The sequence below is a fragment of the Acinonyx jubatus genome, chromosome A1 (assembly GCF_027475565.1).
Source record: "Acinonyx jubatus isolate Ajub_Pintada_27869175 chromosome A1, VMU_Ajub_asm_v1.0, whole genome shotgun sequence".
Classification (NCBI taxonomy): domain Eukaryota; kingdom Metazoa; phylum Chordata; class Mammalia; order Carnivora; family Felidae; genus Acinonyx; species Acinonyx jubatus.
In genome coordinates this window covers 35,675,117-35,696,818 of record NC_069380.1, presented here as the reverse complement: position 1 = coordinate 35,696,818, position 21,702 = coordinate 35,675,117, and the positions used below count along the sequence as shown (strand labels likewise).

Genomic DNA, 21,702 nt, shown 5'->3' with positions numbered 1-21,702 from the left:
ACTTCAGTTCCCCCGACCCTGCTGTTCTCCTGGATTTCCCCCTAAAGATTAGGTGCTCTTTGAAGATGGAGACTGGCACAGAAAGTCTGGTAGAGTAAAAACAAATAGACATTAAAAAACAAAAGAAAACCCAATGACTATAGCCTGAGAGCTTACTTGCTAGTAAGGTCCCTCTTCTGAACCTCTGTGCCAATCTTCCCAGTTACTTGTTTCTTGTCCCCAAATCAGTACTGCATGTTTACCAGTCTTGGCCCACACCACCTCTCTGTAGTCAGAAGTTGGATAACTTAAGGCAAGAGTTCAAAGGAAAAGATGACTTTAAAAGGGGGAAAAACACAGTGATGTGTGGGAAAACTCCTTTAACCTCGAGGCTTGCCCTTCGGTAGACATAGCAAACTCTCTCGCATGGTTTCAGCTCAAGGCTCTTCACTGGCCCTTCACTGTAGGCTCTTGAAGTTTTCGGCTCTATGCTCTTGAGTGCTCTTGGCCTTGCTTCCAGGTCTGAATGCCTCACATCTGATGTCTTGCCACTCTTGCCTGCCTAGTGAAAATCCATGGACTCTTACTTAAGCCTTTCCAGCTCTGCTCCTTCAGATTTAATATTCCCCCCTCTTTGCTCTCAGTGAACCTTTAAAACAACTGCTATACATTTATATTATTTTGTTATTTGTGTAAGGGTTTGTGAAGCACAGATGTGAGCTCCTTAAGGACGTGGCCTAGACCTTTCCGATTTTTAGTGGGCTCCTCTACCACTCCAGATAGGGCTCTCAGCACTTGGGTACTCAGCAGGAGCTCGGTACATCCAGGCAACATACTCTTGGAGCGTTCTGATTTCTGTTGTTCTCACCTGCCTTTCAAGGGCAGATCCCAGAACTACTTTTCCCAGTAGCCATCGCACCAGGGCGTCCCGAGTGGGGCAAGAGAGGGTTAGCAGATGATTTCACATTCCAACGCTGCTCGAATGGTGGTGCAGAGGGTCTCGCTTGCCTTTCAGCTTAGCAGGAGCCGGTTCTCCAAATTCCAAATAAACGCAGACAGGTAACTTCCTAATAGGTTTTCCGCGCTTTCGCGACCTAATCCCGCCCTTGCCTTTAGGGTAGCTGCCAAGGTTGAGTGGCGAAATGAACGGGCGGCACAGCCAATCATGTTTCGTTCTGCCCGGAAAAGGCGGATCCCGGGAATGTCTTTGACGAAGGGGCGCGGGATTGGCGGGTCCCGAGCCGTCAGCCGTGGCGGGAGTTTTCGGATGTGTTGGCGGTGGCCCCGGCAGCAGCAGTTGGGCTGAGCTGGGCCCGCACGGCTGGCGGCGGAACCGGGAAGGCTAATCCGCCGCAGATTCCCGCGCTCACGGCTTGTGGCTTGCATTTCAGTCGCCTTCTTTCCGTCCCCGAGAGCTGCGCAGAAAGATGGATCGGCACCGGCCTCGGCTGCACCACCCGAAGCAGGGCTCGGCCGCCGGGGCCCCCTACCCCTCCTCAGCCTCGCTCCGTAGCTGCCGGGAAAGCAAGATGCCGGTCCGGAAGGGCCCTCAGCACCCTCCGCCCAGCGGCGCGGAGGAACCTGGAGAGAAACGCCCCAAGTTTGTAAGTTTCGCCTGGAGCTTTGGTGGGGCAGCTCCTGCAGGGCCGAAGGGCTGCGGCTCAGGTCCCAGGATCCTTCAATTTCATGAAACTCTGACTTGGCTGACAGCCGAGTGGGTGGGTGGGTCCACGGTGTAAACGAGAATGGGTCGGGGGCTACATTTTGTTCTAGATTGCTAGAGCTTCCAGTCTCCTAATAGATTTACGACGACAGGGTCCAGTTGGACCCACTGCCAAATACACTCACTGGTCACTGTGTTGCCCCACATTTGTTCTGGCTGACATGAAAAGCAGTTTAAATGTGAATGTATTGAGGTCACCTAGGTGAACCTTGCATTTTTTTGAGTCGAATTTCTCCCCACCCTTCTGGCTTCCGAGGGTATGAGACATAGCAAAGTGAACTTTTAGGGGGTAGTATTTCTTTTCCTGCTGTAATTTTCCAAGGAGAAACAACAGGTTTTAAAACTTGGCGGGCTATGTAGTCACTGCTAAGGAATGTTTTGTTTATATTGGAAAGAAACTCGCTATTCTGGTTGCTTCTCTTACTTTAACACCCAAGGGAGATGTCATGATCAGCGGTTTGTGAATCTTTTTGTTGGTGTCCACTAGTGAAAGAATAGGCAGTGATGACTGCTTTGTAAAAATGTGTGTAAATAAATCACAGAAGGTTAATAGATTTGGGATAAATCTAACAATTGAAAATTTAATATTTGACCCCTCCATTTAATTAGGAATATGGAGTTATGGAATATAACTTTTTCAGTTTTAGGCACAGTTATACAACACAGCATGTGCCTTCTGTGAACAAATAAATCTCGTTAGGAATTTAAGTCAGGATACATACCTTAAGGGAATAGACATTTGTGGAGCAGGAGTGAGTTGCTAACAATTAAAAGTAATGGTTGAATACATCTGGGAGCAGAGCTATGAGATGTATCAGAATACTGAAAATGAGGGACAACATGGATTAATTTTTCTAAATTAAGTAGCAAGAGGGCCATAGGACTGGCAGAATTTGCAGGAGGGTCAACTATGTTGTTGATTGTTTTGTTGGTAGAGTTGAGGAACAAATAGGATAGAGTTAAATTGGCGAGGCAGGATTCTAGCCAATATGAGAAGAATCCTGGGGCAATGACTTTTCTTCCTTTTAGAGTCTTTTGTTTGGGTTAATGATGTCATTCCATTTTGTTTCTTCTATGCTCCAGAATACATGAGGTATTTTGGATTTTCGTTTGGATTTTCTGTGACTTCCAGCAAGGAGGTTATGAAAACAGAAGTGAAATAATTAATATTTAGGTTTAGTTTCATTGAAGGATGTATCTACATGATTTGGATTCTAGCTCTTCTCTAGCTCTAGTTTTTCATTTCTTAAGTATGTTGTTTTTATATTTTTTAAATTTTTATTTATTTTTGAGAGAGAGACAGAGCGTGAGCGGGGAGGGGAAAGAGGAGGAGACACAGAATCTGAAGTAGGCTCCAAGCTGTCCACGCAGCTCGCAGCTCGAACTCAAATACAATGAGATCATGACCTGAGCCAAAGTCAGACACTTAACTGACTGAGCCACCCAGGTGCCACTCTTAAGTATGCTAAAAGGGTTATTGTAAAGATGAAAAGACCTCTAAAAGCAATACTTTGAAGCTTTAAAGTTAATAAACATATCTAAAAATACAGTTTGTTTTTATTTTTTATTTTTTTTAATGTTTATTTATTTTTGAGAGGGAGAGAGAGCACGTGAGAGGGGGACAGAGGATCCAAAGCAGGCTCTGTGCTGAGCCACCCAGATGCACCCAGTGTTTGTTTTTAGATAGGAGTCTGATTTGAATCATGTCTTCATAATTAATTTAGAGGTAATTTGGACTGTTTGTAATCCCTGAAACTAATTTAGATACTTATAGTTTCTTTAGCTATATTTTCCATTTCACTAATGCTGTTATCAGAGATAACTTGCTTGGAATATTTAACTTGCTTGGATATTTAATTTAACTTGCTTGGATATTTAATTTAACTTGCTTGGAATATTTAACTTGCTTGGAATATTTAAGTTTAGCAATTACAGTTGCCTGTTGAACAACATGGGTTTAAACTGCACAGGTCAACTTAATGCATGGATTTATTACAGTACAGTACTGTAAATCTGTTTTTTCTTACTATTTTCTTAATAACATTTTCTTTTCTCTAGCTTTGTTTAGGAATACAGTATATAACATACGAAATATGCCTTAATTGGTTATCAGTAAGGCCTCCAGTCAACAGAAGGCTATTGGTAGTTAAGCTTTTGGGGAGTCACAAGTTATACATGAATTTTTGGCTGTGTGAGGACTGGCGCTTCTAACTGCCGTGTTGATCAAAGTCATTTGCTACGTGACTCTTTTTATTCTTTATTTGATAGTTCTGTTATGTGCACTTTTTGGACTATCTACATTGATTGCACCTGATGGCTTACTACTCTCTCTTCCCATGCTTGTAAGCTCATTGCTTTATCTTAGCCTATCTTCCAAGAAGCATTATGGGCGATGCTTTTCTCAGAGTGCCACTGATTTGGGATCACCTCTACCTGAAGTAGGACTCTTAGGGGGCTTTAACAACCCTAACTCTGTTCCTGGCCTGTGTCTCAGTATGCCAGGCTGAAGGCTGCCTTCTGAGTAGCTCTTCCCAGTCAACCTATTTCACACCTGTTCTCAGTCTCACCCTAGTAACTCTTGTTTTGAGGATGGAGACCATCCCTTCCTCATGAGATCTTAGCAATGCCTCTACAAGTGACTGTTCTGTAGTTCAGTTTGCTGTACTACTAGATGTCAAGGCACTTCTTGGCTTTTGCTTGAGTTGTTGGGGGCAGCTGCTTTTGACTGGAACAAGCAACAGAGTTTGGTGATACGACAGGAAAGGCGATAATATAGGTGTTTAGCACATTCCACAAAGCTGCAAGCTGGTAGTAGAACTGAGTGGTAAATTGGCCACTTGCTCTGTTCTTGGGTTGGAAGGCATGAGCTCTGGGGCCCACTGCAATCTTGGTTTACTTTAAGCCCGGGGAAAGCAGACCAGTCCTTGTTTCCTACTGTGTGTTTAGTCGCGAGTCTCAAGGTACTGTTGCCTTGTGTATACAAGTTTGTAGTATAGAATTTCTCCCCATAGATCTGTGTAAACAGAAATTCTTCTGTTGTGAGTGTAGGACAGTTTGGCCACACAAGAAATCCACTACTTTGGGGCTGCTTGTGAACTAACCGACTTGATTTCAGTAGAAAATATGGCAAGCAGTGAGTATTGAGATGCTGAGGCTAGTAACCGGGGACAGGATGAAACCATAGGAGATTGGCAGGCCAAGGCAGGTACCTGGATGAAGGCTTTGCGAAGGTAGATAGAGTTCAGTAGGATCATGAAGTTTTGTCCTGCCGTAGGTCACACTCATAGTACCTGAGCCTGAGTCCTGTTTCCCTTGTAGAACAGAACAAAACAGTTGCCCTACTTGACGCTGGGCACTTCAGTCCTACTCTTACGAACACACAGTGCACAAGGTGGTGGCCCCCATATCTGTGTTGAGAGCAGGATGTGTGGCTTCCGGAGAAGCCATGGGTCAATGTTTTGACAGGAGGCCTGTATGTTTGGTGGTCCCAGTTGGCAGAGTGACTCTTCTTTTTAATTAGGAATATCCTTTAAAAGTTGTCACAGACTTTGGTGTAAATCTTGCATCTAATCTTATACTTTCCATTGAACAGATTGTTCATTATTGTTTAATTATGTCATTATTGTACCTTCAATTTTGGTTGTGAGAGATATTTCACCCTGTTCAGTAATATATATGTGTCTACCATTTTGGACATCATTACTAATAACAGTTACTTTAATAAATGAACGAAGCTCTGTTCTAGGTACCATATGTGTGTGTGTGTGTGTGTGTGTGTGTGTGTGTATATATGCACCATATATATGTATATCAACTCCTTTAACCCTTACAACAACCCTATGAGGTATGTGGTATTATTAGTCTTGTTTGCTGGATGGAAAAAGCAAAATACAGAGGTTGAATTGCCTTAGGTCACACAACTGCCTGTTGCTGAGGACAGGATTTGAACCTTGGCAAGCTGTCTCCTACATTCTTAGTCACTGTCCTGTATTGCTCTTCTGTGCTGTTGGGAATTTTAACCTTTACTACTTGTCTCACTCAAGAGCCATTAAAAATAGTAATACCTTTAATGAGTACAGAATTAGTGATTTCCTGATCACAGGCAGGTTGTGAGGTGGCAGGAGGAATCCAGTGAGAGAACTATTGGAGGAGGGGCAACTGAAATTGGAGTAGGCATGATGGGATTAGTGCATGGCCACCTCTTGGCTTTGGGTTCATTTGGAGGCAGCTGTGGCAGGCTGAAAAATGACCCCCCCCCCACCCCCCATAGAAGATAACCAGGTCTTAATCCCTGAAACCTGTGAATGTTGCCTGCCATTGCAACAAAAAGATTTTTAAATTAAGGGTTTTAAAATGGGGAGATTACTCTGGATTACTGGGCTGGGCCCTACATGCAAACAAACATAGGTGTCCTTGTAAGAGGGAGGCAGGGGGAAATTTGACTACAGAAGAGGAGAATGTGATGTGACTCAAAGGCAGAGGTTAGTGGTGCAGCCACAAGCCAAAGAATGCTGTCAGCCCTAAGAAACCAGAAGAAGAACAGAACTGGTTTCCTCTAGAGCTTCCGAGGGAGAGCGGTACTGCTAACACCTTGGTTGGAGCCCAGTGAAACTGATTTCTGACTTCAGGCTTCCAGCACTGAGAGAATAGATTTTTGTTCTGAGCCATTAAGTTTGTAGGAATTTGTTTTGGCAGCCGCAGGAAATGAACACAACAGGCGTAGTTATGAGGGTGACCATGTTAAAAGGTTTGGTTTACCAGTTCATCCATGTGTATTTCAGGAGAACTGTCAGATTCACCTAAATGTCTTCCTTTTGGTAACATTTTCTTTTGGACCGTGATTTGGGGGGATATACGATAACAGTTTGGTCCTCTGGAACAGCAGCTAGAACTTGATTCCAACTTGTTCTGCTGCCTCATTTTCGAAGTTGCTAGAAAGCTGAGAAAAATGTGGAATTATTTTTGTGTGCCTTTTGAATTTATTTCTTCATTGTGTCCTCAGTTAAAGTGATACTTTCAGTTGCATTAGAGTTAAATTGTCAAGAATTGGAGGCAGCGTTCTTATTTGGGCACTTGAGTGTTCTGTCAAAATTCCAACTAACCCATCTGACACTGAAACCTTCATAAGGTAAGATCATTTATTTTCTTCAGGCCAGTCTTTTAAGTAAATTGCCTGAATTGTCCCAGACTTTTGTTTTTTTCCTGACAGAGGAAAAGAAGTTTTCTCTGTTGGTTAATATATAATTTATCAAAAGCTACCAAAATATATAAAGTGGCTTTTGGGAGTATGTTTAGCTGCTGAAAATAGATGATATATGGTAGTTATTACTTCTGGATCACTCTGGATCTTTTTTTTTTTTTTTTTTTTTTTTTTGTGGGTAAAAAGGGGTGGGAGTAGGGATAATTGTCTCAGATTTAGAGCAAGGCTTAATTGCTTTTTTTCAAAGACTCATGTCTTTAATTACGAAGCAAGCAAACTGACATACATTTATTACACTGTGAAACCTTGCATCTCATCTAGTCTGTCTTGTAGCAATTGCTTCTGAACAGATGTTACCTGAAACACCTTTGTGCAGTTGGTAGAATGCTAAAATTTGTCATGCTTTTATTATTGTTGTCGTGAATTAACTCTACTTTATGGCATAACTTTATTGCTGTGTCCTAGAATCTTTATATATTTATTGCCTTATAAATTGGATTTAAAATTGGCTTTTTATATAGAATGTAAATTAACATGTGTATAACTTGTTTATGCTTGCAGAATAATACAAGACAAAACTGCTATGTATTATCCGAATGTAATTGTCTTTAACTCAGCACATAGTATCCTCCAAGCTAGGCATGTCGTGAACGCCACAGAATATGCTTACTGTCACACTCTGCTTGTTTATCCCAGAAACTAATTTGACTTTTAGGTCTATAAAATATAGATTAAGCGTAACCTTTTACTTCATGGGATATTAAGGATCAAAGCATGAGCTTTCTTTGAACAGGATCTACAAAGGTAACTTTTCTCGCAGTAGCAGCAGGGTGGCATTGAAATACCTTCCCGTCGGGAGTAATTTTCTCAAATAGCAAATCAAATAATCGTTATTAACTTAGGGGAGGATTTGAGAGTTTCAATAAGTTAAGTTTTGGTGCTGGAATATTTCAGTTACTAGCTAATTAATGAAAACTGTTCGGAAATGCTTGCCATAGATTTGATTCTTCAAAAAGATCCACTGCTATCCTTTTGTACAGCTTTTTATTGAAAAGGCACCGTGAATAGCATTTATGAGCAGGGACCCGGACCGCTTTTAGAGTTTGAATCCTAGCTATATGATGCATTACTTGGGCAAGTTACTTCCCTCCATGCCTCTGTCGCCTCAGGTGCAAAATGGGATTGTTGGGAAGATTAAAGGTTACTGCGTGATGGACCTAGAATAGTACCTGGTTCATTGTAACTGCTACGTAAATATTTGCCATTTATAGGATTGTTGCTGCTGTCATCGTTAGTAGTACTAGCAGTAGTACAATCTTTTTCTAGATCGTAGGGCGTTGGGGATATTACGCTGGATATTTGAATTACTTTCCTATGCTGGAAACTCCTAACGGGGTCAGGCTTTTTCCTCATAGTGTGGTGGAGGCGGAGTCGTCCCTTTCTCAGTTCTTATCCCTGCATGCCAGGTGCCATTCGGGTTGATGCAGACTTCTGATTGTGATGGCTGAATGGTCAGAGCAAATTGCTGAAGCTTTCGGAGGGGAGGGGGTTATGGTTTTATGTGTAAAATGCGGATCATGAAACTCTGACATCTGCGTGCAGATGAAACTTAGAAAAGAAACCTACGAAGGAAACAACCTCAAACTTAGAAAAAAATCCTTGTGCTACTCCAGTGTGGACTTGAACGATAATAAAAATAATGTTGCTTATATATGTATAGATATAAAACTAAAAATATAACTCCTTATGCTTATGGCGCTTTTACAACTATAAAACTCAAACAGATTTACATATAAAACCAAAAACAAAACTATAAAACCAATAAAATTCAAATGAACAACAACATTAATTTAATGTGATTGATGATGTTTCGCTGAAATTAAGTCATCAGTGTTGGATTTAATAGTGGAAAGATATGTGTATGGCTTGCTGTTTTCGCTTTTGCCTGCTAGAGTCTTGGATGGAAATGGAATCCCAGAGGCTGAGGAAGCAAAGTACAGTGATAAATCCAAAGACTCAGCCCCACGCTGGGTAGAGACCTGTCATCTGACATCACTGTCTCTTTCACAAGATCTTAACTTGAGGCTCTGAGTGAAATGGTGAACTCTTAAAACTTGTTTATGATAAAAAAAAAAATATAAATCTAAAAAAAATATAGCCATATGTACATATTTTGTAGTAAGTTGTATGAAACTGTTGAAACAGGGCAGAAAGAATCGCACCCAAGACCACCAGCATCTATATTCGTTTTTCTCTTGAAATTTAACTTGCCATAGCTCTAAGTATGTGGTTCCTTGAATAGTGTCATTTTGGAGTTATAGACAACTTAATTCCTCCTATGTAGGGGAGATTGTGAACACCTGTGTAGCATGATTGATGTCGTTTGGCTTCTTCTAATGCCCTCTGGTAGTACACACACATAGCAGTGTGGATACCAGAAGTGCCTGGTGGAAGGAGCATGGTCGTAGAGTGGCCATTCAGATTGTCCAGATTATGCTTCTTTCACTTCAAATGTTTAAGATAATCTTGGAAAAATACAAAATTTAAAAAGCCTAATGGACCTGGAGAGTCTGTGAAGAGAACTGTAGACCTTGGCTTGAGGAATCCAAGAGCTGACGTAAGTCAAGAAGTTAGAGTACTTGAACCAGGCCAAGGTTTTTGTACCTTTAGTTTTTCACTAGTGATGAGCTAGAAGTAACTAGTAAATGTTTATCAGTTGTGAAGGATGTTTACAATATGCTTCATAACAGTTTACTTCTCTTTTTTTAGATGTTTATTTTTCAGAGAGAGAGAGAGAGAGAGCGCGCGCATGTGTGAGACAGAGAGCACACAAGCGGGGGAGGGGCAGAGAGAGGGGGACAGAGGATCCAAAGCTGGATCCCTGCTGTCAGCAAAAAGCCTGATGCAGGCTCCAACTCATGAACCCTGAGATCATGACTGAGCCAAAGTCGGATGCTTAACTGACTGAGCCACCCAGGTGCCCCAAAACAGTTTACTTCTTAATAATTTATTGAGGGTAAAAAAAAATATATATATATATATATATATATACACATATATGTATATTTTAACTTCAAAGGAAATGTTTACCCTCAATAATATATATATGTAGTCATACAATAATACAATATATTACAATACAATACAATATTACAATACAGTATATATTCATATAATAATATATATATATAAAATCATACAAAAGAGGTATATAGAACATGATGTACTCTCCAATAAGCTTCAGAAATGAAACTGTATAAATCCTATTAAAATGTCTGTTTTCTCCCTTCCTATCAATATCTCCTTGTAATCTTTGCTCTTTATTTTCTTGAGGTAAAGGGCTTACAGGGCTTTTTGTTTATTTCATGAGGGACCTTCATGGGTTAAAGATGGCTAAATACCTGTTCAACTCTCCAAGGATATTATTGCTAATTCTAGGTTATTCTGGAAGTTAAAAAAGAAAAATACATGCTTCTTTTGGAGTTATGATGTAGAATTTCTTGAAACTCTTAGTAAGATACATGGATTAGTCTAATTGTAAGATCCATAATAGTGCATTTATAAGGCTTATTTTATTATAAAGTATCTTCCCAGGATGTGGGAGTTTATCCTGTAATTGCTGCATTTTTCTGAGGTGGGTTGTTTATTTGGGCATCCTAAAATGAAACTATGCAGCATTCAGTTTTTAACTAGGATTTACGAATTGGTGACATTAATTATGGACTGTACTGTAGTATTAAACTGTTTTGTGGATCAAATCCTTGGGTAGAATGCAATTTATAAGGACAATTACAATTCATTTCTAATGAAAAATTTGACAGTCTGAGAAATGAACATGAAAAACAATGCACTTAATCTGCAATCAGAAATTCAATGTGACAGTTTCATCTCTTCGTAGAAGGTGATGGTCTCCAATTAGCACCATGCTCTAACTTCAGTCAGCCTCTCTTCTGAGGGTATTATTTTGCTGTTATTGATATGTTATCTTGAACCTGCTTTCATTTACTTTATGCATGTGTTTGTGAGCTTTTGGAAGTCACTCTTCCTCTCTGTAATGCTCGGCATAGGCTTGAGCTTACTCCAGTAGGTTTGTGATGCTTTGCTAATTGGAAATCTATGCAGAACTACTCTTGTAACCTTACACCACCTGGTTTATTAATCTAGTCATGATTAACTCAAACTGAAATGTTATTGATATACTCTAAGTGTCTATTTCTTTTTATAAAAGATTTCAGTGGTGGTGGGCAAGGGCATGTAAAGGTTACCAGAAACAAATCTGGGTCACTGGAGAACTGGGCCTGCCAATTTGGGCTCCTTTGGGGGCCTGGCAATGTGGCTTTAGAGCCCTATGGTGGTAAAAAGGGCTCAGGATGGATTCAATGGATTCAAATATGGCTGTGTATCCTTGGGCAAATTAATTAACTTCTGTGCCTCAGTTTTCCTATCTGTGAAATGGATTAGATGATGACAGTATGTCCACTTACAGATTGTTGTAAGGATTGCTTGAGGTAATGCGTGTTACAGTAGTTTGGGCACAGTGCCTAGCAGTTAATACATGACAGCTATTATGAGTTTTACTCTTTTGATTTTTTTCTCAGATACCAAAGTAGGGGAATCTCATCTGTAGGACTGAATTCTCTAGGGCTGGTCATTTTGAAGGGCATGTGACAGGATGTCAGTTATCAGCAGCATTTTGACCATTCTTTTTAGCTTCTCACCTCCCTTTTGCCCTACGCTCCTGTTGGACACCTGCTTTGTGTCCAGAGACCCAACTTGACCTTAATTGTGGTGGGGAACACACCAGGAGGTTTGGGTCCTGGACATATCCCCCCCACCCCCTTTCTGTTTCATCTAGATCTCCAGCCCCATGACCTTGCCTCTCTTTCTTTCTCTGTCAGCTTCCCGCTGACATTTGCTCCACACTGTAGCCACACTCCGTAAAAGTAACCCTGGACCTCCTTTTGAACTAGGATGCCTTCACATTCCTTGCCTCCTCAAAGCCCAGGTAGGGTAGAATGTAAATAAATAATAAGACCTCTGACTTCCTTCTTCTGTGCCTCAGATCTCCAAGCCTAGAGCAACCTGACAGGCTCTCTGTGTCTTCACTGGGCCGCTGCATCAGGGTGGAAACCTTCCCAGCTATGTGAACTGATTCCCTAACATTCAGTGTCTCTGGGCCCCGTTGATTAGCTGGGTCCTGAAAGCTGCTCAATAATCATCATCATCACAATAGCTACATTTATTCAGCTCTCACAGTGGGCTGGGCACGATTTTAATCACTTAATCCTAATTCACTGCTTTGAAGTGGGCACTCTCAGCACCCTTGTGTTGGACCTGATGGAACTGAGGCACAGGAGGAGGGCTCTGGGGACTTTCCTGAGGTGCCACAGCTGGGAATAGGGAGCCGTGGATATCGGCACACACAGTCTAACTCCAGAGTCCTGGCTTTGAACTAGCTCTTTGGTTACCTTCTTTTCCATTTCTCTTGACTTTTATGCTAAACCATTATCACTCTCTTTCCCTTCACTATGGGCCTGATCCTTTTTTTGTTGTAAATAGTTTTTTTTTAAACTGAAAAAGTAGTGTGTGCACTTCTTAAAAAGCCCACGAATTTAAGATTACAGAGTGAGATTCACTGAGACTTCCTTACATCCCAGGCGACCAATTCAGCTTTTTCCCGTACAGAGGCCACGGTGACTTCTATTATTTTCTTTTGTATCCTTTAATGATATTCTGTGTGTGTGTGTAAAATACCCACTTGTATCCACACGGGAACATTCCACAGCATTCCCTTAAAAGATCTTAGAGATGGTTACCCCTGACTCTTAGCACTCACCTTGACACCCTTTTCAGAGATAAAATAAAGGACATTTTACTTGAACTTGCTCAATTTCCTGCTGTCTGCACCTGTAATCTTTTATATCTGCAACTCTTCCTCCTCTCCCCTCCAATATCCACAGAAGAAATGTCTGTGTTCCTGTTCAAGGTTAATCCCTTTACCACCGTTCTTGCCCCCAGTCCTGTTCCATTAGGTATGTTTCACTCCTTAGAGGTTGCATTCTCTAAGAATGTTCCAGTGTCTTCCATTATAAAAGAAAAAGCAGAAGCAAAACCAAACAGCCTCCCTCTCCAACTTTCCCTTGACCTCTTTTCCCCTGCTGAATACGATCGATGCTCTGCTTCCTTCCCTTGTTGCCAAATTCTGTCAATTAGTTCTTTTCATTTGTTCAGTAAATATTTGAGTGTTCTTTATACCGTATGGCACAGGTAGTTACAATTTATTCCTTGACTTTAAAAGGCTAATATTCAGTCTGGTATGAAGAGAAGTGTGAACCAATGGGTGGGAAGTGTTATTGAGGAGTCCATTTTGTGTAATCTTGAAGGACTCAGGCTCTGAAATTCACCTGAATTTGAATCCTGGCTCTGTATTTGATAGCCGTGTGACCTTGGAAAATTACTGTGTTTTTCTCTGTTTGTTTCTTCATCTATAAAATGGGAACATTAGTACCTACGTTATATATTAGATATGATGATTCAGTGTGTTAGAATGGGGGTTAACACATAAGTACTAAACAGCCCTTACCTTTTTCTACTATTATGATGGCATTGGCAAAGGGTGGAGAGCGCTCATTGAGGAAGGAAGCCACCTTCCATTGGTTTCTCAACCTTGCCTTTGCTTCTGTTCATTCCACTAAAATTGCTTTGGCAGATCGACAATTGCCAACTTGGTGGCTGATTTTTCAAACTTCATCTTCTTCACACTATTAGCACTGATAATGCTGATTATCTGTCTCTTCTGATCTTTGCTCATCACTCCTTGCACCCTTTTATTTTCATTTTTTTTAATGTTTATTTTTGAGAGAGAGAGCGAGGGAGAGCAAGCACACAGTCAGGCGAGGGGCAGAGAGATAGGGAGAGAGAGAGTCCCAAGTAGGCTCCACTCTCAGTGCAGAGCCCAGTGTGGGGCTCAATCCCACGAACTGTGAGATCATGACCTAAGCCTAAGTCAAGAGTTGGACGCTTAACCAACTGAGCCACCCAGGTGTTCCCTTTGCACCCTTTTAAATTGGTGTTCTCAGGTACTGTCTCAGATCATCATCTTCCATTTTATACCTCCTTTCAGCATGATCTTGTCCATTTCTTTAGCTTTTACTACTACTTAGATCAGTGTTTTTCAGAACTTTCTTTGATGATATAAATATTCTGTTCTGCTATGTCCAGTTTGCTAGTCACTAGCTCTATGAGCTGACTTTTTAATTTGGTTTAATTTGAATTAACTAGCCATGTGTAAGCTAGTGGCCAATGACAAAACTTTGACCTACATTCATTTTAAAGGGTCTGCCTGTGGTCTTCAGCGTCTTCTCCTATAAGTCAGACTGCCTACAGTGATGTGACGAGTTATTCCTGTTGGATAACATGCACATCTCATTCTGCAAAGATGATGTACTTTCATAGCCTCTGATGCCACCATTAGTGAAAAGTTTATGAGCAAAACAACATCAGCAATGACAGAAACAGGTGTGAGGTCACACCTGATAGAATGGTTGTCATCAAGAAGACGAGATAACAAGTGTTGGTGAGGATGTAGAGGGAACCCTTGTGCCCTGTTGTGGGGACTGTGAATTGGAGCCGCCACGATGGAAAACATTGTGGAGACTCCTCAACAAATTGTAAATAGGACTGTATAATTCAGCAGTCCTACAGGATATATATCCAAAGGAAATGAAATCAAGATCTCAAAGAGATATCTTCACTCCCATGTTTATGGTAGCATTATTCACGATAACCAAGATATGGAAGCAATCTAAGTGTCAACAAATGAATGGATAAAAGAAGATGCAGTATATGTATACACACACACTGGAATATTTTTCAGCCATGAGAAAGAAGGAAAACCTACTTTTTGTGACAGCATGGATGGACTTTGATGACATTACGCTTAGGGAGATAAGCTGGAAAGAGAAAGACAGTCTATGATAACACTTACAATGTAGCCTCTAAAAAAGCCAAACTTGTACAAACAGAAAGAAGAATGGTGGTTACCAGGGGCCAGGAATTGGGAAGGATGGGGGAATTGGGGAGAGGTTAAAGACTACAAATTTCCAAGTAAAACGTAAGTTCTAGATCTTTAATGCACCGTTTAGTGATTATAGTCAACAATACTATATTATATACCCCCAAATTGCTAAGAGACTGCATCTTAAATGTTTTCAGTACAAAAAATAAGTGACAATTATGTGCTGTGATAAAGGTATTAGCTAACGCCACAGCAGTAATCATTGCAATATTTAAGTGTATGAAATCAACACTTCGTACACCTTACATTGACACGTTACATGTCAATTATATTTCAAACAGAAGAGAAAAATAGGGGAGGGTTACCTTCACACCTTTGCAAGATCTGCAGTCCTTGATAATTTGCACTAAGTTGTTAGGATCATTGGGTGCCTTCTCATGGCTCTGGCTATCAACTGAGGACTTCCCCATAATCCTTGTTGACTTGTTTTATTGGTGTGCTTGAATTATGGGATTATTGTCATGAAATGATGTACTTTTAGAAGTTCTTTACAAATATCCTTGGGCTCTTGGTAGAGGGTGTTGAATTTTGGCACTGCTAGAAGATTGCCAAGGGCAGTTTAGGCTGTAGTTGCTTGAGCTTGTGGCTTGCCTGCAGAAATTGGTGTGTTCAAACTCTAACTTGTGACATAGAATGCTGTGTGCTGGAATTTCACTGTGTGGTGATATGACAGTGCAAATTTTGGTGCTGTATTGGGCTGCTCTGTACCATTCAAGGATTTACCTTTCTAGATGCCTTTGGATAAGTGCAAAGAAAAGCATTAAGATGAGGAACCTGTGTATTTTAGTACGTGTAGCCCTTGTAGGACAGTTGCTTTTGTGAAATTATTTTCTGAATTACCAGAAAGGGGAAATAAGTGACTCAGGCTCTTTATTTATTTATTTTTTTTCTCTACAGCCAACTGGATTGTATCCTCCTTCAGGGCAGGTGCTGTGTTTTATAGGTCTTTCTGTGACAGGTGTAGCATATTGTCTGGTTAGCTTAGATGCTAACTAGATTCAGCTTGGTTAATATTTCTAAAAGAAATGTAAAATGACCTACCTTTTATGCATAACACTAGGACTGCATGTGACAGTGGGAATGTGCTCTTTTTTTGTTTTTCAGAAGTTAACTTTGTAATATGAAAATCATCCTTTGGACTCATTTTCATTGACAAAACAATTTAGAGAATAGTACAAAAAGTAGTAATCAAATTAATGCAAGAAAACTTAGTGGTGATTTAGTTATTATAAAGAGCTCAAACTTCATCAGTAATTAAAAAAACCTAATATTCTGGGGCACCTGGGTGACTCAGTCAGTAAAGCATCCAACTCTTGAGATTGGCTCAGGTCATGATCTAGTGGTTCGTGGGATCGAGCTTCCCCCCCCAACCCCATCAGACTCTACACTGAGTGGGGAGTCTGCTTGAGATTTTCTCTCTCTCTCTCTCTCTCTCTCTCCCTCTCTCCCTCTCTCCCTCCCTCCCTCTCTCTCTCTCTTTCCCCTTCCCCTGCTCACTCTTTCTCTCTCAAGCAAATAAACATTAAAAAAAACCCTTAATTTTCTTTGATTAGCTATTGCCGTGTAATTTTTGATGTGGATCTGTTTTTTTTTTTTTTTTTGGATGTGGATATTTTTGTGGTTTATGTTTTAGTCTGAATTGGGAGGGCATGGTTTATAAGGCTTGTAGTACATCCTACGGCTTAAATTCTACGTGTTAGAAATAATAATAATAAAAAAAAAACCCTATTCACTCAATCTCTATTATACACTTCAGAGAGCAACTTTAGGACCTAAAGGGGGAAACTCCCTCACAAAATAGACATTCTTGTTCGTGTTAGTCAGTTTACAGAAACTACAGTCCCTTGCTCTCAGCTCCTTATACTCATCCACCTGAACTTTAAAAAAAAATTTTTTTTTAATGTTTATTTTTGAGAGAGACAGAGACAGAATGCGAGTGGGTTAGGGGCAGCGAGAGAGGGAGACACAGAATCCGAAGCAGGCTCCAGGCTCTGAGCTGTCAGCACAGAGCCCGACGTGGGGCTCGAACTCATGAGCTGTGAGATCATGACCCGAGCTGAAGTCTGACGCCCAACCGACCGAGCCAACCAGGAGTCCATCATCCACCTGAACTTTTAAGATAGCATTTTGTTGTTGGTGTTATAACACTTAATAATCATCCACTTGGAATTTTTATGCTCATTTTTCTTGTTCACATTTCATTTTTAACTATCTGTGCTTCAGAAACTGCTTCATTTCCACGTCAAGCCCTCCTCCCTCGAGCTGATACCAGCAGCTGTCCTGTTGTTGCGGCCAGGGTGGGGGGGTACTGAGAAAAGGGATGGGGATCGAGTCTGGGTTTTGGAGTCATCGTGACCAAGGTTCCATTTCCAGCCCGGCCACATTTCACTCTGGCAAATTACTTCTGTAACTCCTAATTTTCTGATCTCCAAGATGGGGATAGTGGCTAATTATCCCCATAATTACAACCCCTGAGGGTGTATTGATAATTTTGAAGAGTGCTCAGTCAGTGGTGGTAGTAATGATTGGGTGGGCTATATTATATGGGGTTCTTAGGGAGTCCTGGGTTCTCAGTTAAAGCCTTTTTTTTTTTTTTTTTTTTTTTGGCTTAATGAAACAGAACCCTATGCAATGTCTAGCTTGGAATTGGAAAGGGCAGTTGTAAAGATACAGAGGGGTATATTCTTGGGTGAAGCACCGTAAGTGTAGCTGGTCCTCACAAGGATTTGAACCCTAGGACTGAAAGCTGGCAGTTTCTCTCATTCTCTCTTTCCTGGAGTCATACAGCTTTAGTTTGCTTCTCACTAGGCATTTGTTTCATTGTTGTATCTCTGCAGGGCACGACTTCTGCTGCTTTGGTCTCCACACAGCCAGGCTCAGAGCCTCACAATTCCAGGTATACATGCTCTTGGCTCATGCAGGGACAGATCCTCATTCTCACCTCTGAATCCCCAATCCAGTTTTCTCATAGAGTGAGGATTTGATTGGCTGCACCTGGATTTAAGTGTTGAGCTCTGCTCACATCTGTGGTCAGGGCCGGCTCACAAAGAACAATGTCTACTCCTGCGACATAGAGAAGGGATGCTGTGCATGAGGCAGAGAAACCCACAAGTATCTACCATATCTACACCTGTGTGTCTTTGGAGACTCCTTGATGATAGTCTTGGCACCAGAAGACTGAGCTCAGAAGAGTTTGCCCAAGTTAGTGGTTTTTAACCCTGGTTGCACATTAAAGTCACCTGGGGGAGCTTTACAGCTACTTACCACAGGCCCTGCCTTTGGGTATTCTGATTCAATTGGTTTGGAATATTACTCAGGAAAAGAAAACAAAAACTCTTGAGGTGATTCTCTTCAGGTGATTCTCTTTTGTAGTCGGGTTGAAAACCGACCTAAAATGTTTCCTGTACTAGGTCTAGAGGTTCAAAGATGAGAGAAAAAAGGTCCCTGCACGTTAAAAAAAAAAAAAATGAAAGACATGAACACAAACTGCAAACAATGATCATTGACCCAAAGGAATTGTAAACAAAAGAGCTTTGGATGGAGAAAGGTGTGGGTTCGTTGTTTCCTGATGATAATGAAGGGTGACCCACCTTTACTATAGGTTTATCTGTGCCATACCTACTCGGTGTGGCTGCTGACCTCACATCTCATTCATCCCATCTAGCTGTTAGTGTCCTGAGGCCCAGGCAACATGCTGGCTCTGGACATGACATTGGGAAGCTGCCACTGCTTGAGTTCTCAGCCCCAAAGCGAAATGACAACACGTGAGAGGCCTCCACAACTGAAAAGTGAATGGCTCAGTATGACTAACACCGGCAAATAGACCTGCTGGTGAAATGACCGTGATAAAAAATCCCTGCACTCAGGAGCCCGTGCCCAGTTTGGGGAGGGGACACACACACATTTATGTCAGTTATAAATGGATTTAAGTGGATTAGAGGATGATTTCAGGGCCCAGAGGGAGGAGACTATTGGATGTGGCCTTGAGTTGGAATGATGGAGACCTAAACCAAGATGACGCTGGTGGGGGTGTTAGTGGGAAGGAAGGGGACTAACATTTATTAAAGCCTCCTCACCACCAGGTATAGCGCATTGTGTACTTGATGTAGCCTTTCAGTGAAGGCTCTTAACAAGCCTAGAAGGACAGATGCTTCCTATTCTCCTGGTACAGATAAGGAAACTGAGGCTTAGGGAGTTGAAGCGCCCAGGGTCACACAGCTGATCAGTATCTGAGCTGGATTACAATCCAGGTGGGTTTGCTTCTAGGATCCTGGCTGTTAGCTTCTGCCTGGATAACGCAAGGCAGTATATAAGAGTCAGAGGCTGTAGCTATGCTGGTTCTGTGTTGCTTGAGCACTCTAGACGTGCTCCTTCTAGAGGGCTGCTCTTCTTCTCTGAATTCTTTCCTCCGGGTCCACATCGCTATCTCCTTAGTCCACTTTCAGCTCCGCTCCAACGCCACTTTCTCAGGCCTATGCAAGCCCTGGCTCCCCCAACCTGCAAACCCTCCCTCCTGCCTTGCACTGCTTTTCATGTTGGCCTAACAAGTGTTACCTTTTAACACCTTCTGTAACTTACTTATTGTTATTACCGTCTCTTCCTCAATAGAAGGAAAGTTCCTTTAGGACAGGAATCCTTGTTTTCTTAACTAGTGTACCCTCTTGCCAAGAACACAGTAATGTTTAATAAGCATTTGTTGAATGAACGCCTTAGGAATCCGTTATGCTGAAAGAAAAGTAATTTTTTGCGTTACAAGTTTTACCTGAATCATGGCTGAAGATTTATTTGACCTTAGTCTCTGAACGTGCCTATGTTTGCATGTTAATAGCATGTATTTAAGCTGTATAATTACCAAGTACAGACTGCCTTTCCTTCCAGTCACCACTGAACACCTCTCTCAGCGGCTTGTATTGTGGTTATCGTCTTGCTGCTTTTTTTGGCTTTAAGCTTCTAAAGCCAGGGACTGAGTCCTCTTTATGTTCCACGTAGTGTCTTGCACATGTTGGCAGTCTAATCGTGCAGTAGGAAAGTTAGGCGTATGAGATTAGGTTTCACTTAAAATCTTAAGTTCTATTTTATTTTGGTATCCTGTCCGCATTTGCATTAAAAAGTTATCAGGTGAGTGGTATTTACCTTAACATTCTCAACATAGCATGAGATCATTTACATTTACAATAAAGAAAAATGATAGATTTCTTTTATCTCTGCCATTAATAAGTGTCATAAAATAGAAAAATAAAGCTAAGTCAATATATTATTGCCACAGAAATTGAATTTGTGTCAAAAGGATTTGTGCTTGTGATGTAGTGATTCGTATATTTTTCTTGGAATTAAGTCTCTAGCAGGTGACAACATCAATAATTCACGAGACCAAGGAGCTTTTTGAGATTGGTTAATTTATATACGTGAATTACAAAACAAATGAATAATGCCCTTAATGTATTCTGACATATTTGAAAATATGCATTAAAAAAAACTCCTAGCCTAACAAAGTCTGTGTTTATGGCATTAGGTTTTTTAGATTTTCTTTTTTTACTACATTATTATTTGAAAAGGAACTTATCTATATTTTCTGCTTGATGTGAAAAGTACTGTCCATACTAAAGTAAAAAGCTTTTGTCATCATAAAATAAATAAGCCTATTCTAGACAACTGGGAAAATACAGGAAAATGTGGGGGGGGGGGGCGGAAATTGCTCCAAACCCCACAATCTGGTTATATTAAAATAAAAATGGTTCCTGATTTATATTTTTCTATAAGAATGTTAATGGAATTATATCACATGCAATTCTGTTTTTATCTATCTATTTATTTATTTAGAGTGAGAGCAGGGAGGGTCAAAGGGAGAGAGAATCCAAAGCAGGCTCTGTGCTATTAGTGTGGAGCCTGTTGGGGAGCTTGAACCCACGAACCGTGAGATCTTGACCTGAACTGAATCCAAGAGTCAGGTGCTCAACCAACTAAGTCACCCAGGTGCCCCACAGATAGGCAATTTTAAATGCGACTTTTGTTTTTCATGTAACATTATATTGTAAGCATTTTCACGTGTCATTATAGTCCGTATGGCAGGACTGTAGTTATTTAGTCTTTCCCATATTCTGGGAAGTTTTAGGTTGATTATGATTTTAGCTATTTAAGATAAACTCTGTAGGTAAGTATTTGTGTATAAACCTCTGGTTTTATTTCCTAACTCTAGATTCTAGATGTAATTAATTTAGTAATAAAACCTAGTAATTCTAGTTTAAGTAATGTGAACATAGGGTTTGTGTCACCAAATTGTTCTCTAAAAAGGTTCAACCAAATTTAATTTCCTTGTGGTGATACCAGAATGTAAAACAAAATCCTCCTTGCAAGGTGGTGTATTAGCTCCAGGAATATTCACTCTACATTTGTGCCTTGGACAAGACCTCTAGGAGACTGAATCATGCCTAGAAATAGCCCAGTAGTTTGAATAAGCTTCAAGGTAATTCTGGAAGCTCTGGGACCATTTTCACTCTTCCTACAGCGAATATTTGAAATACTTTCTAGCCTTCTCCAGATGATGAAAAAGGTCTTCAATTCTGGTGTCCTAGGACTAAATCTACTTGTAGAGAGGTTCAGGTATTTGAATTGTTTGTTCCTGGACCTGCTGCAGAGGACGTTTTGAGCTGGTAGTAGAGGTGACAAGAACTTGAACAGCTGAAGAAAACATCTTAAAATAAGTATTAAAACTCTTTTACTAGA

At 40.9% G+C, this 21,702-nt stretch overlaps 1 protein-coding gene across 3 annotated transcripts in view; it reads left to right on the top strand.

The window, feature by feature from the left end:
- The first annotated feature begins 1,197 nt into the window (after positions 1 to 1,197).
- Positions 1,198 to 21,702, top strand: part of DIAPH3 (diaphanous related formin 3) — a 503,888-nt gene continuing 483,383 nt past the window's right edge. For all 3 annotated transcript variants that reach the window (XM_053216218.1, XM_053216210.1, XM_053216209.1), the window contains exon 1: positions 1,198 to 1,583. In XM_053216218.1, coding sequence (XP_053072193.1) covers positions 1,407 to 1,583 — 177 coding nt within the window. In that variant the 5' untranslated portion in view covers positions 1,198 to 1,406. The remainder of the gene's footprint in view (positions 1,584 to 21,702) is intronic.